Source organism: Xiphophorus hellerii, chromosome 4 (assembly GCF_003331165.1).
Source record: "Xiphophorus hellerii strain 12219 chromosome 4, Xiphophorus_hellerii-4.1, whole genome shotgun sequence".
In the NCBI taxonomy this organism is placed as follows: domain Eukaryota; kingdom Metazoa; phylum Chordata; class Actinopteri; order Cyprinodontiformes; family Poeciliidae; genus Xiphophorus; species Xiphophorus hellerii.
In genome coordinates, this window is record NC_045675.1 from 13,907,053 (window position 1) to 13,922,459 (window position 15,407).

General features: G+C 35.2%; 2 protein-coding genes across 3 annotated transcripts in view; one reads left to right on the forward strand and one right to left on the reverse strand.

The window, feature by feature from the left end:
- Positions 1–4,624, reverse strand: part of myom2b (myomesin 2b) — a 28,580-nt gene extending 23,956 nt beyond the window's left edge. The window contains exons 1-5 of the mRNA XM_032561079.1: positions 4,500–4,624; positions 1,881–1,981; positions 884–941; positions 533–687; positions 296–382 (exon numbers count right to left, since the gene is read on the reverse strand). Coding sequence (XP_032416970.1) covers positions 296–382; positions 533–687; positions 884–941; positions 1,881–1,960 — 380 coding nt within the window. The 5' untranslated portion in view covers positions 1,961–1,981; positions 4,500–4,624. The remainder of the gene's footprint in view (positions 1–295; positions 383–532; positions 688–883; positions 942–1,880; positions 1,982–4,499) is intronic.
- Positions 4,625–6,093: 1,469 nt separating this feature from the next.
- On the forward strand, positions 6,094–12,595 carry rnaset2 (ribonuclease T2). 2 transcript variants are annotated; one of them, XM_032561080.1, is made up of 10 exons: positions 6,094–6,251; positions 7,937–8,013; positions 8,173–8,227; positions 9,454–9,503; positions 9,805–9,862; positions 10,083–10,147; positions 11,629–11,742; positions 11,969–12,014; positions 12,104–12,178; positions 12,304–12,595. In XM_032561080.1, the coding sequence occupies exons 1-10, from the start codon at positions 6,216–6,218 to the stop codon at positions 12,484–12,486; spliced, it is 759 nt and encodes a 252-aa protein (XP_032416971.1). In that variant the 5' UTR covers positions 6,094–6,215; the 3' UTR covers positions 12,487–12,595. The 2 variants fall into 2 exon arrangements, with proteins under 2 accessions (XP_032416971.1, XP_032416972.1); XM_032561081.1 differs by having other exon boundaries at positions 6,098–6,236; positions 7,936–8,013.
- Positions 12,596–15,407: the final 2,812 nt, after the last annotated feature.

Sequence of the window (15,407 nt, forward strand, 5' to 3'; positions counted from 1 at the left end):
CTTGTTAAATTGAACTCGTCGCTCAGAAAATAAAATGTGGTTAATCCTAGTTCAATAATGATTTATCAAGTGGGGTGATTACATTCTCACATACAGTAGTGGTAGATTTCAAGGCTCCAGGAAATTAGGTTCAGAAGGAAAATGTTTGGAAACTCAGATGAAATGGGCTTATGCAGTCATCTAAGACATAAGGTAATAATAAAAATCATCAGGACAGCCTTGTAAAATAAAATTTCAGGAGAGAAAAAACTGATGACCAAATAGACAGACAACTATTTTGTTGAACTTACTATACCTTGGGATCAACAGAGAGTGGCTTCCACCTCTGGCTTCAACCAGATACTTTCCAGAGGACAAGTCCAGGATCACACCATCTTTATACCTTAAGTGGAGAAAAAAATATTTAGCTACAGTGAGGCCTGTGCATGTTTATTGATTAATACCTTGAAGTATGTTTGCTATGTTTTTCCAAATGGATTTGTAAAGGATTATACTGATATTACATTAATTAAAACAAACATTAATTTATTACCACTTCACAACTGGCATGGGGAAGCCTTCAACAGTACAGAAGAGTTTGATCGGAGTGTTTTCAAACACAGTATGGGATCTGAGTCTGACGAGGAACTGTGGTCCCCTGATCATAGGTTCTTCGCGCACATATTTTTCTCCCAACTTTGTTTTTACCTAAACAGAAAACATGCTTATGAATACACAGGTGAGGAATACACACCTCCTTGTCCTGCTCTCATTGTATCTGTGTCCTCACTATGATGCACTGACACTTATAAAGTTACAGGGTGTTGATAAGAGGTTAAGCAGTTTATCAGCTAGTTCACTATCTGTGTTTAAGGGGAAATGAAATTGATTCAGTAAATCTTACCACTTCCTGAATGCGAGCTTGTTTTTTGTACTCATATCTTTCTTCAGAGGCCTTGGAGCTGAACATAAACCATATGTAAGTTTTACTAACATACATTTAAAATCACATTGATTTTGTCACAATACTATTTTTAAAATCAATTGATTCTTTTCAGGACACTGGACATTCACAACAGGTCAAAACCAAAAAATATTAAAAGCTTCAAAAGGGTCTGCATTGTGCAGAGTAACCCTTTATTCTTCTACTTCTTTTAAATATACAGAGTACTTCTATTTTTAAAAAAAAAACTAAACTAAGAAGCATTGATTTTTCAGCTTTGGGTAAATTATTCTGAAGTTTACAAACCTTTGCACTAATACAGTCATGTCTGAAACATAAACTATTTACCTCTGGCCAAGCTTCTCAGAAGACTTGATTCAGCAAATTAGTGACTGATTTAATGCCTGAATAGTCTTTCTAACTGAGTTTTTCTCTCAGTGTTGTTTTAACAATGTTGTGTGTTTTGTGGTTGATGGACAGTTAATTCTGTGTTTATGTGAATAGGGTGTAAAACTCTGATGTCATAATGTATTTTCATTGAAAAATAATGTGTTATTAAATAAAATGTTTTTTTCTGTCTTTCTTTTTTTCTATGGAGCCAATTTTTGCCTTATTTGACCTTTGTTCTACAGCATAGGTCGATATACGCATAAAAAGGAATGGAGTTACATCAAAAAATACTTTATTAAAGACAGTGGTTACTTAGAAATTTGAGAACTATACTTTCAACAGAAAAAGTTGTTGAAACTCAAATCAACTTGCCAGTTGTCAATCTGAGGTTCACGTTATTATATTTAGCAAGATAACATCAAATATAACTGAATCAGTATGTTATGTTAAAGTAAAGTCAAAAAGATGCTGCTTTAGTTATAGCAATATTCAGATTAAGAAGCAGGATAGATATATTAAGCACATGATTGTTAGCATGTTCATGATTGTTAGCATGTGTCAGCTGTACCTGCTGTATTCTTTGACCACATATTGGCTCTCTTTGTGGTGGTATTGGTGGTCATATATTCGTTTCAGACGTGCTGACATGATGGCACTGTAGTCACTGACCTGTTAGGTGAGTAATGAAATGTAGAGAGAGATCAAAACAAAGTACAACAGATGGGGTTCAGCATAATGAGACCACTTCACAGATACAGCTAGGAACTTTCAAAGACAATTGATGAGGTTGTATAATATCAGACAATAAAAAGTGTTATTAGATGGAGTACAACTTCAAGAAAAACAAATAGGGAGAGCATGCTTAGAATTTTTTTTATTTGTGTCATTATAATTTTTCCAAAGGAAATTTCCCCAAATTCAACTGACTAACTGCTTTTTCAGCATTTTTCAATGGCAATTCATGTCGAGCCCTCAAACCATCCAGATAAATCACTTTTAAATCTGTTGAAGCGACTATACTCATCCACTCAAAGAGCAGTGGTTGAACGCTGCACTTTATTGTTATTGGAAATGAGAACTTTCAAACAAGAAAACAAACTGGGAATCAAAATGGTCCCTCAAGAAATGTGTAAGTTTATGTCAAGCCTGACAGCAAAATCCAGTATGATCGCTTAACAGTAAGAACAAGGTTCTTACTAATCTTTGAAAAAATAAATTAGTAAGTTCCAAGGGTTTTATGACTCAAAAATAGTTAAGTTGGTTGTTGCTTTCTCTAAAGTTGTATTTACCTGAATTTGATAGAAATAACCCAAAATTGTGACGATTGAAACCTGTCAGGGACTAAAATTATGATTTTCCACCTGTACAATAATTGCATCTATGTTTTTTACTGTATGACTATGTTTCACTATTTTTTTTACACGTGTAACTAAAACTTCAAAGGAATTATCAATTGTGAGGAGGCATTTTGCTTTCTTACAGAAAGGAAAAAAAATCCAGCCAGCAACAGCTGAATACCAAACAGTTCACAGTAATGGCTCTGTGTCAGTAAAGCTTATCATTTATACACATACCAAATGATTTATTATCCTTCTACAAATAGAAAAGCCTTTGAAGAATTTGAACACATGGACTTTGAAACAATCCAGCACCTCTCAACACACACACTCAGAAACACTGTCAGCTTCTTGGCTACTGTTAGAAGTGACACTAGGATTTAGACACAGGCAATAAAAGACACGTGTAAAGAGATACCATAAACAAAAGGCATGACCTTGAACTACTGTTAGACAACAGGATGCACCAAATTTTGTCTAATCAAACGTAGCTTTAATTTTAAGTCTTCCAATGATACTAAATTTACTCTTCTGTTCGGAATCCTAATAATTATTTAACAAAGCTGAAAGTTGGAAAGAGATTAATATTGTTATACGTTATAAATCATGCATGTGATGTGAAAAATAATGTTTCTATTGACCAGTAAAATAAGTCAACACTAGCCTTCCAAACAAATTGTTCTTGTTTTTCGATTTGATAGAGAACATTTACAACCATCAAAACAGAAGCATCAGTTCACTTCATGTTTGGTTCACATCCCCTTACTGACCACAGTGAGCAGAGAGAAGTTCAGCGGAAATTTCCCTGTTCCTTAACTTCAGGCTGATGGGGAATGAAACGTGTTGCACCATAACCCTGTTCCCATACCTTTGGGATGCACTCGGCAGCTTCAGTGTCATCTCTCATATCAATAAACCCAAATTCAGCTTACTGCTAATGCCTCGAATCTGCCAGTGAAGCATACAATGTTACCATATCATTCCCAAGCTGTTTGTCTGTAACTTTAAACACACGCTGATATCAACTACAAAAGCAAAAAAGTTTCTGTTAAAATGGATTTATACACATGCTTAACTTTTTGCTCTTTGAATTTCAGACAAAAAGGTCAGAACCAAGACTGGTAAAAATATTTGGTGACAGTGACTTTGGTGACTCAGCAAATGCCCAAAATAAATTTATTCACAGCAGTACATTTAGACCATCCTTTCCAGCAGCAATTTGAAGCAGCATCACTAAAATCTGGGTAAACATGACTAATTCCTTGTGTGCAAATAAAAGCTGTTTGCATTACATAGCAGATTTCAGGCAAGCAACAATTTTTGTGTCTGAAGGTAATGGAAGCATGAAATTAAGTTTTCTTTACAAGATACTCTCTTATTCAAGAAATTCTGCACCTCTGTAAGTCCAGCTTGTACTGTAACAGCCAAAAAAAATCCATCTGTAACTGTAAACCTCCAGTACGCTCAGTCATAACCATACAAAGCAACATGATGCAATTCCACTGCAAAATCTAATGAACTAATCTGGGTACCAACAATAAATGCACAAACCTTCTGTACATCTCAGATGACCAAACATACAGTCTGTCCAATAAATTAAAGACAGAGTGTCTAAATTAGCCCTCTGTTGCTCATTTATTCCACTTATAAAACCCACATTATTTCATTCATCACTTTGAAGTATCATTAGCAGCAGTAAAGGATCATGAAACATCTTTTGGCTGTGCTCTCTTTCGTCCCACCTCACTGATCCCACCTGCTGCTAATGGGTTTGAAATGAAGATGGGTTATAAAGCTAACAATACAGAAGAGGTAAGAGCTGAAGCATAGTTTAAAAATGTTTTTCTTACCACTTAAGATTTTCTTTTCAGCGACTTCGGTTATCAGCGTGAATCCACAGGGAGTCAGCCTAAACCAAGTTCTGTACAAGGCCAAGAGAACCACCACCCGACTCCAGCTGCCCCCCACCAACCTCTCCCCGAGGCCTTATAAGGAGAGAGAACTGCCTATATATAACTACTATCCTTCGAGACATAGCCACTAAAATCAGTAAGCTATTTGATTAGAAGAAAATATTCATTTTTATTTCTGCAATAATGTTATTCAAGTTATAATGAGATTGAAGTTGGGCTTCCAAGCATAACAGCTACATCAGATAAAACATAAAATTTCACCATTTTATGGGAAACAAATATAAAACATTTGCAAATTATTCAAATTTAAGTTGACATCTCTTTAATGTAGAGCTTTGAATCTAGTTGCACACTGCATCAAGCTCTTGCGCTTAGAATTTTCTCCATCTGCATTAAAGAACATCTTGAGAGGCTGCGTCGCATGCTGTACTTTGGTCACGGCCTATTTATAAAACTAGCTACAGTTACAACCTGACTATTCCTGACATCGAGAAGGAGCTGTTAAACAGATTGCACGTCTGAGACAAAATCATGTGAGGGGACAACATGGGATAACATTTGGCAGCTTTAGAAGGAGTGTGTGATGTCCGAATGATGTAGACAAATGGACGTGTGCCCAACAGGAAACCAATATAGCTGATAACAATCCAGAGTTTTACAATTATAGCAAAATATTGACTTTTCCAGTAAAAAAAAATTACAGGAAACTTAAAATACAGATGTCCTTTTGATTTTATTTTACAAATTTAAATGGTCTTACCCATGACATCTAATCTTTGTTATTTAAAATATAGGACAGCAAAAATAAAACACTTGTTAACTGTTGTGTTACACACTAAAGTTGGACTTACTTGAAAGACCTTTGCAAGATTATGTGCCCTCTACGATCACTATGAAATATCAAAAGCCATTTATTATTTTATTCTATTTTCACCCAAATAAATTTTCCCATTTAAAGAAAAATAAATAATTGTGTCATACAAAATAGTATATATATAGTTTGTAAACATGCTTTTTTGGGTTGATGTCTGTTAGACCTCTGATGGTCTACATTTGTTAATATCAAAATATACAGTAAGTTTAGAGCATATACTATACCCGAAATATCATATATATTTCTTTTTTACTTTATATTTTTTTAATAGATCTTTTTTTTTGTGGGTAACATAGTTTGTTTTCAACTTCCAAGTTTTTGCAAACTTCACTTAATTAATTTGCTCAGTTGGTGTTTTTGGTGTTTTGCCATAGTGTGACAGTCACATCTGCCATAATACATACGTGCACATATTCATCCATATTTATTATGGTAAAATTGTTATTTAAACAAATATTCTGTAGATAACTGCGTTTTATTCATTGAGCGAATCTATCCAGACCTGGTTGAATACGTCGTTGGCAGGCGCTGTACGGAGGAGCACACGGGACACGGCTTATACTAAACCAAGCAGCCCAAGCATCGGCTCTACGCAGAGACGTAATGACGTAAGATGTCGTTACGACACGATGCTTACGATTGGCTGATCCAACAAAGCCGGTAGCTCAGTGCTGTTCGACGTAAACAAAACTGTTGGTTGGGAAACCACTATGTAAAACTTGACCTAGTTTAGCCGAAATATCAAGAAGGAAGGGCTCATTCAATAGTTATACTGTTTGATGTTCCATGTTTGCAACAAGGTGAGTGATTTCAAGGTGAGCGCTTTAGATTTCAGCATTTTGTTCCGTACTATTGAGGTACTTTATTTTAGAATGATTAAGAGATCGTCGTGTTGTTTTTGAGTTAGTCTGGATTAAATATGCATTTAGTTGATATTTCTTTACAGCCCTTGTGCTCATTGCGTAAGTCTGGTCCAAACATTTTTACAAAGATCCCACAGACAGTTTCGTGAACAGTTATTGTTTATGCAGTTTTCCAGTGTTGAAAAGCATATTACGCATGCAGTGTATGAGGTTTAAATTTGACAATATTTTTATTTTGCGTTTAGTGTAAAATCAAAAAGTGCGTCTTCCTCATTGGTGTGCTTAGGCGGTGATGTCGTAAGGCAGTTTATGGGTGTTTCATTTCTTTGCTAACTAAACTGAAAAAAGGAGCCGCTAGTTCTCGTTAGGTTTCTGTGAGTTGACGGACAGGTTTGAGGCATTTACTACTTAGCTAAGCAGAGCTACAGCTACTGTTGGTATGTTGAGATTGAGAAACCCAATGGCTCTGACTTAATCCTTATAACCCGCAGTTGTCCAGTTCTGCTCTTTCATTTTAATTTGTGTGTGATTTTGTGTCTATGTAGTGATTCTGCATTATTTTATGGGAAATACTTTTCAAAAACTTTTGGAATAATGACAAACATGGACATTTCATTGTAATGGGATGTAGTTTCACATGCCACACCTTTTGCCTCAGTTATTATATTCGTATTGAATTAGTGTTCCTGGCAAGAAACATTAGTGTTACAACACTGTCCTACTTGAATATTTGAGATTTAATGTATTTATCATTGAATGCCATGTAACTTAAGCTGTACTCTCAAAATAACATAAATATTTTAGTCACACTGGTCCAGCTTCCTCACTACACATATTGTTGCCACCTTCATGATGGCAACAATACCACTTATCCTAATTTTACATGACTTTGTTTCAAATTAGTGATGCATCTCAATTGAATCACAATATGCTTTTCTGTTCATGAAACCTTTGAAAGTCCTGTTTTTGTGCAGTTTGTATACTTAAATTTGTGGAACAAACAAATAAATTAGGCTGGTTTGTTATCATCTTTTATCCTCATCATGTCTCTCAGCACCTTCCACTTACCAACGCTGTTAGGCTGTCATACTGAAATGTAGTTTAGGGTTACCTTAAGAAAAGCATTTACCTTCCTGTTAGAGACAACCTCATACAAGCATTTGAAGATGTTGAAGCCATGCAGTCTCTGGGTATTATTAAATTACCTAAAAATATTTATGTGAGTAAACGTTTACATGGTTTTATCTTTACGAGATTTTAGGTTAGAAAATCTGAACACAAGATCATTAGGTAATCTTGTGTTAGGAATTAGGTAATTCTAACTTTTGCTTTATTTGTGTTCAATCTTTGTAAAAAACGGTTATACCAGAAAATGGGAACTGAACTGAAATCCCACTTACGTAAACAAGATGGGTTAAGTTCCTGTTTATAACTGTATTCCAGCTATGCTCTGACCTTTCAGCTATGATTTATGTTAAGGAAACCGTTTCTTCTAAGGAAATTGCCTAATGAGACTCAAAGTTATTTCTTAAGAGACTACATGGAGTATTTTTGAAAAGTTCATAACTTTTTGTGTTGGTGTGGTTTTAAAACAAACTCACATATTTTTTGAGTTTAATTTCCCATTTTGTTTTAGGTCAACCATGAGACTCCACTTCACTCTTCTGGTCTGCCTGGCAGCAGCTCTGTCCTCTGCTGTTGTTACTTCACCAATGTAAGAACAAACAGATAAGAAATTACTAATTGTGCTCATCTGTCACTATTTTTGTTACTTTCTGTTCACATTTGCAGTAACTGTTTCTCAATAAATGTGTGCTGTGATCATTTGAACTAAATAATATTGGAAAGAAGCTTAGAAATGTCTGCATTTCAGCAATTTATGGACCAAACTGATCCTGACACAGCAGTGGCCCAAAACCTTCTGTTCTGTGAGTTCCTGTCTGTCTTTATCTATTGATTTGTTTTATTAGCACTCATCATTTAAATATAGAATCACAGAGTATGTTCAGTAGTTTTTAAATTTATTGACTATGTGCAGCATTTGTTTTCTTATTTATCAACAAGAGGTGCTTCTTTATGACTTTAGGAAAAATGTGTGTCAAATGCAAGACTTCCTCTCACTAAAAAGACAAATAATATAAAATTAAAACATTTTAGTTTTGATTTTTGTGGTTGTCTGCTGTACATTTCAACTATTTACAACAAATGTCATCTCAAGACACCTTATAAGACAAACATGATTCATATAGAATTTGACACCACTAAGTGATTTGGAGGAGCAGAAAAATATGTTTAGACAGACCAAAACTCCAGTGTGCGAGATATTAATGGAGTTATCAACAATACTTAATTTTAAATTTATCATAATTCTGTATTGCATGTTCAATATCTCCGACTACAGTAAAATAAATATTGCGTTTATGTTGCTTGGATGCTGACCTTTGAATCTAGGATTCATCTCAGCCATTTTTTAGTTTGAAGAGGATTTCATCCACTGTCACTTAAAGAGGAGTATGATCAATAAACTAAAGTCATGTGTAGAATTAATGCTGTTTTCAAGCGAGTCTTGGGCATTGTCATGTTAAACAATGGTGCTCACTGATCCGTTCGGGGAAATCTAATCCAGGTGTTTTTTTTAAACACCACGTGATAATAAATCACAAGACTACTTGTCAGCGGTGTGGTTTAACATCGTTCACATGCAAGTTACAGCATGATTTACACATCTCTTTTTTAGGCTTGTTGACAGCACTTTTTTCTGCTTATTGTGCAGTTAGGTTTTATATTATGTTGTGATTGTGTCTACTGATAAAATCAGACACAATCCTAAGTAAATTTGATATGTCAGCAGTGGTGTACTTTGTGTGAATCTTGATCAATTTCAGATTGTGCTTTGGCTCGGTGCTTTTGAGTTGAAGAGGAAGGGTGTTTAGTGCTGTTTAGCTGGGCTTTCCAGAGATTTATGTTGCTGCAGTGCATAGGATGGCATTTGTTGATAAATATACATCACACAGGAATACGTGCAATCCAGTTTAATTTCTTATTCTTGATTCAGTGAAAGTCATTAGTCACATATACGGTATAATGATTTAGCTCTTACATTTTATTTAATGTAAAAAACATTAAATATTAATATTTGTTTATCACATTTCAGAGTGAGCCTTGCCAGCTCAACGTTAGTTACTGGACCCTACATGGACTGTGGTAAGAGTGTGGATTTTAATCTTAAATATCACCCTCATGTGTTTTTGACAAGTCCTTTTACCTTTAGGAGATGAGATGTAAACAATCATGCAGCCTGTGTTTTCCACTCTAACAAAGCTCCCTAATTTGAAACAATATTTCATATAAGCAATAGGGATGTAAAGGTATATATTTTTGCATAGAACTGTCATAGATTTAGATACACAGATTCAAGTGTCATCAAAAGGAAACCCCTGACAAATAGCTCTTCATTTTGCTAAATTTGTATGTAATTTTTCTGTGTAATCTCTCTGTGTTTCAGGCCTGATAAAGGGGAATTCTGTAATTCTTCCTGGCATTTCAACTCTACTGAAATTGAGGTACAGCACTTCTCCAGTCAATCTTTATAACACTACAGATGTACAGAACTAGGATAACCCAGAAATAAAACATTTCCTTTGAATATTAAGATATTGGTTGTGTAGTACTGAAGCTATTTCGAAAAGGTGAATAAATTAATATTTTACTCCCTTTGCAACTCAAAATGAACCTTGTTTTAATGTATAAAGTAAATCTTTTTTGGTGTGTTTTTTTTCTCAGGATCTGATCCCAGACATGAAGAAGGTTTGGCCAGACCTGCTTAATCCTTCTTCTTTTCACTTCTGGTATGCGTCTCATACTTTAAGTCAGCATGTTTTTAGTGAAATAGTTGTTTTTTGGGGCTTAGTTTTGGTTACAACTTGTCAATAATTTAACACATTTATTATTCTTATTACTATTATTATATTATTACTCCTAGAAGTCATTCAAAAGTAATAAAAGGGAACATTCCACTGCATTTGTTAACATGTAGATGGTTTCAGTTATTGATTTTAAATCCAATCCTAGGTTCTTCAGGTTGTGTTAATTTGATATTGCTTTTATATATAATATTATTGCTTTTACGTTAGTAAAACTGGGTTATTGCAGTGGTGTTCCATATCGTCTCATTTATGGTGAATTTTTTGACACCGGTGGAAAAAATTTATATATCAAATGATGACGTCATTTAACTGAGCCCGCCCTGTGCAGTGCGAGGCTGGCGCTATGTGCTACTGCTTCTTGTAGTGGTTTGATAACCGCCATTAAAAGAAAAGGGAAGCTGGTCAGCTGGTTCACAGTCTGGACTGAACTGAATTTCACAGAATTGGCTGATATCTGCAAGAAGGGAGAAATATGCCGTAGTGATTTGGTCGCTGTAGCTCCCGTATCCGCCATTACCTTGTTCCGTGGAGCTCCTCTCCACACAAACAGAATGAACCGGTCACTGTCAGCCATGGCGATAAAACTGCCTGAAACACTGAAGTCTTCCCAGATGAATAACTCGAAGCTTAGCACAAGGCACAGGACCACCGATATACATGAAACTGAACATTTTCTGTCCGTGTTGTCTGCACCCGGTTGATTGCAGGCGCAAGGATACCACCGCTGCTCAGGAACATAGAGAAGAAGCTAGCTAGCTTTAGCTAGTCAAGTCCGCTAAGTCTTGAACATTTAAATAAATCAGTGGAAGCGAGAATTGAATGTGCTTATCGTTCTGTGTCCCGAATCACAATTCTTATAGAAAAAAAAGAATCTTCGCTCACTGTTGGTAAAGTAAACCAAACGGCGCTGCGGGAGGGGTAGAGACACGGGTGGGGGGAGGTATAGTTGCTAAAAACCAAAACACTGACAGGAAGAAATTAAATTTCAGTTCCTGATCATTAGGAAGTGAGCACAAGCTTTTACTTTTTTGCATGGATTTTTTACAAGACATATTTTGGTATCTAGCAGGGAGATTTTATTTATGTAACAAGATTATTAGTTTTGCACATGTTTGAATGCTTAAAAAGTGTGATGGGGAGACACGTTTTAAAATCTTATAAAACCGTTTTGTTGAGCCACAGCAGTTTGTTTCATTTTTGTATTTACTGCAATCTGGAATTGTGAGTTAGATTTAGTTTTATGGGATAAAACCAAATTGATAAGAAAAGTGTTTTGTTCTGAAAATGTCCATATTATTATCAAAACTGAAGAAAATGTCTGGTAAAATGTTATAGTATTAACTTTCAGTTCTGCATGTTTTAGTTTTTGGTTTATTAGTTAAATGTATTTCCTTCTGCAACAGGAAGTACGAGTGGTCTAAACATGGAACATGTGCAGCAGAAGCTGCTTCGCTGAATAGTCAACACAAGTATTTCAGCAAGGCACTGGAATTTTACCAGAAGGTGGATTTGAACAGGTAATGTTAGTTACACATTCTTTCACACACACCTGCATGGACATACCTGCCTCACATGCAGGCTTTGTCATTTTGAACATTTCTGTATCTAGACCTTTGTACTGTGGTGATTTATAGGAATTATGTTTACTCTCCATGTTTGTTGCCTGGTGTTTCCCTTATTTTATGTTTTTTTTTTGTGGTAAAACCCAACATTTAAGTGAAGATCTGTAATGTTTTATTGCAGCATGCTGCAGAAGGCTAACATTATCCCTTCTGACAAATACTACACTGTAAGTTTATCTATTGCACTGGATTTATGAACAGCAGTTTATGAAACTACATTCTGTCATAACAGTAATATTTTCTGTGACTTTTGCAGTTTTCAGATATTGAGCAAGCGATGGAAAATTTCTATGGCGTGAAACCTAAGATCCAATGTTTGCATCCATCAATGGTATAAACAGCTTTTTTTCTTTAAACAATTCAACATATTTGTATTTTCCTGTTTGTAAAGTTTATGGAACTTCTGTTAGACAATAATTATGTTTACTGTTTTTCTTTTTGTTTGTTTGTTGACAGAACTCTGAGTTCCAGACTTTGGGACAGATTGAGATTTGTTTTGATGCCGACTTCGCTCTGCAAGACTGTGAGAAACATTTTGCCACTAATACTCTTTCAAGAGGACAGTGGGACCAAAACAAATCATCTGGACTCAGCGTGTGTTCTCCTGACATACCAGTTTATTACCCTCCTAATTCTTAAATGCAAACATATTCAAAGTGGGGAACTAGGCCTGTCACGATAACAAATTTTGCTGAGCGAATTTTGCTAATTGTCTCAAAAATTATTGCGATAAACGATAATATTGTTTGAAGACCTTTGTACATTGATTTAATGAAAATGACGTAATAATGCATGCAATTTTCTTCCAAAGAAAGATACACTTTATTTTCAAAAGAACACTTAACGCTGGAACTGCTAAACAAAATAAAACAACCAAAAACAAAAATAAAATGGATTCTCACTCTCCATTAACAAAAAATGCACTTGAATAAAAACTAAACATCATAAAGCCAATGTGGAAATAAATACTGCATTCAACCAAAAGAGTTCAGATTATGAAGTCTGTATACTATATTGCCCTTCAGTAATCAGTAGATTTAAATAGAGAAGATGGGCACATCTGGCTACCTGATGCAAACTGTAAGTTTATCTATTGCACTGGATTTATGAACAGCAGTTTATGAAACTACATTCTGTCATAACAGTAATATTTTCTGTGACTTTTGCAGTTTTCAGATATTGAGCAAGCGATGGAAAATTTCTATGGCGTGAAACCTAAGATCCAATGTTTGCATCCATCAATGGTATAAACAGCTTTTTTTCTTTAAACAATTCAACATATTTGTATTTTCCTCAGTAATCAGTAGATTTAAATAGAGAAGATGGGCACATCTGGCTACCTGATGCAATAGTTCACACTACACGATTTTTTGCCCAGGTTTTCCCCTTAAGGTTCTAAGATTGTCGCTTGCGATTTTGTAACCGATCATCCTGTGGTGTGTGGTGTGTTACGGTAGATCATCGAGGCCGCTCCAATCCAAATCAGGGGTTTTCCCCGACTGGGAGCGAGAACGCAGCCTGTTGAATGTGACAGGTAGCCAATCAGAAAGTGCGGATTCTCCTCTGTGCTTTCTGAGGGGAAAGGCGCAACCCGAAGTCCAGCAGACATTGGAGATGATATGTGGAAAAAACATGAAATATGCAACTCTTTGCATATTTCATGCAAAGAATATTTGCACGGTATGAAATATTCAACATTTCATGCAAAGAATATAAAAATGACAAGGGGAGGAGTTGGAGCGAAATTGCTACCGCAGTTGTTAAACCTGGTAACTTTTCAGCTGTTCTTCGTTAACGTGACATAAATAGGTTGTAATGATTTTCATTTAGTCAGGACTTTACGCTGACACTAGCCACATGCATTGCAGGTAGATTGTAGTAAAGCATTGATTAATGCCTGGTTTTAAAATTAGTTAACTGGACTTGAAGCCATTATTTTGTGCCCATTGTTGGCCAACACACGGTACGATCGAACCCGATCAGACCGTTATACCTAGGATTTCTGTCGGCTAATGTGTGGTCTCTCAGGTTTAGAAAATGGACCGACAACTCTAAGATCGTATAGTGTGCGCTGGGCATTACACTATGAGGAAGGGAGGATAATTAAAAGGAGGTCGATAGTATCGTGCGATTAATTGATTTATTGTTTATCGCGACAGGCCTAGAACTATTGCTCACTAAAAACCTTCTTTTACCTTTTTATGGACAAAAATAGTTCGTTTTTGTTTGTAAATGGATCGTAATTTAGCATGTACACTAATAAACAACACATTTCACCTTGTTTAGTATTCACATTTAACAATTTTGAGTTTCTGTCAGGTTTACAAATATAATTAGTTGCACATTTTGAGGAATGCTTGAATTCAAGTTGGCTAAAACCACAATGCTGTTTGCATATACAGCAAAAAATTAAAAACACTCATGGAAACTAAAATGTTCAGTTTAGTACAGTCAGTTTTCAGAGGAAACCCCTTATACTGAAAATGTTTCTAAGGATTTATTAGGTTTACTTGATGATAGACTTTATTTGTTTATGAGAATTCAGGTCTGAGCCCATGAAGACACTGATAATTACTGATAACTAGGGACACAAAAATAGAAAGTTGTGTGTTACCAGCAACTTTATATTGCTGAATACTGTGGGAAATATAATACTCCATAGTCTGAGCTAATTGGATCATATAGACGTTGAAGAAAAATAGCCCAAACTTAAAGCCTTGAGGTACTCCACATGGGATTTTTGCTTGCCCTGATTTATTATCACCAAATGGCACAAAGTAGTTCAAGTCTGCCAAAGAGGTTCACACTTGTTTTGCACTGTAACATATATCCTGCTTAGTTTGAGAATTTTATGATCCCTTGTTTTGAACACCTACATCCAGTAAAACCAAAACAGGCTTTTTGATTTGTTGTTAAAACGCATCCCATTCAAATCCTGTTGTGTATTTTTTCTTATTTTGTTAACTGGTATAGTCTTGATCTAGGGCAGTTTGCAAGGTTTTACTTTGTCCTGGGGGATGAAAATGGCCTTTACTTTAAAGTGCCTTACTTTGTAACTTCTTTGTCATTTATTTGACCTTTCTGATGATTGTTCTGCCTTTTGAATTTTTGCCAAGTATATGAAATGGTACTCTAAAATGTTAAATAAACATGGACCTCCTGTGATTATTTTTAATTATCTGTTCTCTCAGGTTATGTTTATGTGTAGCAAACTGATTGCTTGATGTTAAATAACATTTTCTGCTGTCAAATGTCCTAAAATTAGCAACTGAACAATGCTGTAAGTTCTCATTTTTAATATGAATAAATCTATCATTTTGATTCTCACTGGTGTCATCAACCCTTTTGTTTTATACAATGTTTTTTAAATGCAGAATAAATAGGAATTTATAAATACAATTTGCTGGGAAAACACTGTAAAACAATTTCACAAAATTATGTGACAGGGTGTTAACAGTTTTTTTTTTCTTTTAGCAGTGTGATCCAGCATAGATACACTGGTATATTTGAGGCTGTCTGTCTCACAGTCTGGCTGTGGGGTATAAATATTAATGTTGTGA